At 48.9% G+C, this 2,818-nt stretch overlaps 1 protein-coding gene across 1 annotated transcript; it reads right to left on the bottom strand.

The window, feature by feature from the left end:
* Window positions 1-201: 201 nt before the first annotated feature.
* LOC129595953 (uncharacterized) lies at window positions 202-2,269 on the bottom strand. The gene is made up of 3 exons (XM_055493088.1): window positions 1,545-2,269; window positions 653-1,471; window positions 202-566 (listed from the first exon to the last, which is right to left on the bottom strand). The coding sequence occupies exons 1-3, from the start codon at window positions 2,175-2,177 to the stop codon at window positions 315-317; spliced, it is 1,704 nt and encodes a 567-aa protein (XP_055349063.1). The 5' UTR covers window positions 2,178-2,269; the 3' UTR covers window positions 202-314.
* Between the last annotated feature and the right edge of the window lie 549 nt (window positions 2,270-2,818).

The following is a 2,818-nucleotide window of genomic DNA, read 5'->3' as shown; positions in this document are numbered from 1 at the left end:
TTTTTAATTATTCATAAAAAATCTAATGCAATGAGGTGAACAGAACGTGTCGTAATCTACCAAACCGGGCACAACAGCGAAACGATATTATCATTAATTATTAGACCCGTGCGGCTGGCTAGCTATAAAATAAACGAATACTGGTTGCCGCTTAAAAAATTACAACAAGTACTTAGTTTCGCGCGAAGCCAGCGAGTGATTTTGCTGAAAAAATTTCTAGACATTCCATTAAGAATAGTAGAAATAACTGAATCTTTTTTGCAGCTGGCATCTTCGGAAACTGTAGCCTCTTTTCATTCCTCGTCCTCGTAGGATCAGAAATCGTCGGGCTCGGAGGGGCTGGATAAGGAATCGAGTTCTATATAGCTTAGCTCCATGAACGGCTCAGTTCGTGCGTTGTCATGCGCGAATGCCGGGCCCCAGTCCTGTATGTAGCGCCATAACGCGTACAGACACATTCGGTTCAGCTTGGCCACGTCCACGCCGGCCACGTTGTTCAGCGTCCACGGGTGTTTTCGATAATATGCGGACGGACGCGGATCGCCGGATTGGTAGCGTTCCAGAATCTGCCGAATGACCCAGCAGTGTCAACAACACAACGGCAAGACAGCCGTTGCGAGATATTTCTAAGGCAAATATCAGCATGTCGTACCTTTTTGACATTGTTGGCTTTGTGGGACATATCGATCCGACTGGCCAGGCACTGCGCAATGTGCTGCACATCTATCGGAGGCCCTTCATAGCTCAGATGCTGCTCCAGCATGTCCGCAATCTGCGCGTGATCGATCGGCTCCCGGGTGAAGACGGCAGCGGGAATACGGAACTCCATCAAGGGCGCGCGATTTTCGTCCGAAAGTGCGAACACATAACTTTTCAAAATCACGTGATCGCAGCACGACAAAAGCTTGGACAGGTGCGCGAAGACTTCAAAGGAAAGCCGTGTCCATGGATAGTCGTATGCGATCTTCATCGATCGCTGATCCATGATGAGGCGGTCTAGGCGCAAGCCAGCGCCGCCCAAGACCTTCTTAATCAGGCTTACGGATTCATTGGCCACGCGCAGGTTCCATCGATGACGGGAGGGCGGCATGGCCCCGCGAATAGAGACGGTGCGGGTGGCCGGCGTGATGAGCTTGAAGATGCAGGCGTACAGAAAATAGTTCCGATCCCACATCACCGCTGCTGATTCGCTGGGATTCTGCACTGAGACACGCACAACGGAGCGCACATCCAAAGACGACAGCATCGTTTCCCACAGCTGACAGGTGCGGCGGCAGCGCTGCTGATCGATGGTGTCCAGGGAGAGGAAGACCTCCTTCAGCACATTCAGCGACAACGGCAAATCGCCTTCCTCGAGACATAACGGCTTTTCCCGCTTCCGCTCACCATCCCACTCTTCGATTGTCTTGGGCCGTTTTCCACAAAACACACTCCCCCCGAACTCCATTCTCGCAAATTCGAAGTTGGCGGCCTACAGCAAAAGACATTTCTAACAAAAAGTCCAAGGCAAAACGTTGAGTTTACTGTAGCAGCAACTGCTTTACCACATCTTCGTCCCGCAGAGGCCCCTCCGGACGCCGTCGCACCATCAAACAGTGCATCTCCTGGCTGAGAACCTTGACAAACTGCAGATGCAAGTGGAACTGCATTCTGCGTAGCAGCCATGAAGCGACGGACGGCTGGAGAGTCCAGAAACCGTTAGGCACGCTGCACGTCCGCATAACGAAATGGCCCGCTGCAATGGGTTGAGGCTTAACTGCTTCTCCCGCTCGATCGCGAATCTGTTGCCAGGGAAGCAGTTCGCGACGAGACTGTCCATTCACCATCACCTCCACCAGCGCCATATGATACAACTGGTTGAACCTTCGAATCAGCATTTTCCCGCGATACCATTTCCAAGGACGATCCCGGCCCTCGTGCAGCAGCACCTCCACTTCATCTCCCTCGTGCACACGCGTGGATCGATGTGCGGAACAGTCCCAGATCTTCCCGTATTCCACCAGTACCGCCTGTTGTGACGGGCCCCCGAAATCGACAATCAGACGCAGCGGAGTGTTACCGTTCCGTGGCTTCTCTTCCAGGCCGATGACATGGCCATGCTGCAGCTGGCCATCTATTTCCACATCCACAGAATTCCAGTCGTCAACAGAACGTTCCGTATCTTCGTATATGTGCATTCTTAGTTATAAGTTGTATGAATGAAAAAACGATGAAGGATAATCGATTCCGACGTTTCCTAACACCGTCAAACAACTTAGAAAAAGGAGAAAAGGAAGCTAATAATTAGTATTACGAATATTCGAAAGTCAACCACAGGTCCACCAGCATACTGCATACATAGGTACGTACAGCATTATGTAAATACTGCCACTGCCAGGCCGGGCCGTGGCAGCGGTTTATTTTAAAGCTGGTTACAGCTGGTCCACATTATAAGTCTGAAACTATTAACTGGAAGCTTTCAGCTTAAATATTAGTATCTTAATAGTATCTTAATATTATTTACGAAAGTGCTATGCGCCCCAAAATTTTAGTGCGCATAGTTAATTTGCCATGTGCCCAAAAAATTGCAGATAAACATTCTGTATTTCAACTTTTACCGTTTTTGTTTCTTTCTTTTAACGGGAAAATCAATTCTACGTTCGTTTTCTGCTTTTAGAAGTTGTTGTGTTGTTTTTGAGTTGTCCGCGAAATCTGATGCATTTTTTCGTGTATGTGTACAGTACATATGTACCCCGCTGATTTACCAGTTAGATTTACCAGACTTGAACTGGCACATTTCGTATTCAGGCTGTAAAAGTATAAATGGCACACCGTTGAC

Source organism: Paramacrobiotus metropolitanus, unplaced genomic scaffold, assembly GCF_019649055.1.
Source record: "Paramacrobiotus metropolitanus isolate TYO unplaced genomic scaffold, Prichtersi_v1.0 Parri_scaffold0000084, whole genome shotgun sequence".
In the NCBI taxonomy this organism is placed as follows: Eukaryota; Metazoa; Tardigrada; class Eutardigrada; order Parachela; family Macrobiotidae; genus Paramacrobiotus; species Paramacrobiotus metropolitanus.
The sequence above is the reverse complement of the archived record's forward strand: the minus strand, read 5'-3'. Positions and strand labels throughout refer to the sequence as shown.

What these genes read in the sequence shown, in the direction of transcription:
- LOC129595953 (XM_055493088.1), bottom strand. Translation starts at nt 2,177, where the DNA reads ATGCACATATACGAAGATACGGAACGTTCTGTTGACGACTGGAATTCT. An exon ending in CTCTGCGGGACGAAGATGTG is followed by an intron (nt 1,472 to 1,544) that starts GTAAAGCAGTTG and finishes CTTTTGCTGTAG; the next exon opens with GCCGCCAACTTCGAATTTGC. An exon ending in AAGCCAACAATGTCAAAAAG is followed by an intron (nt 567 to 652) that starts GTACGACATGCT and finishes GTCATTCGGCAG; the next exon opens with ATTCTGGAACGCTACCAATC.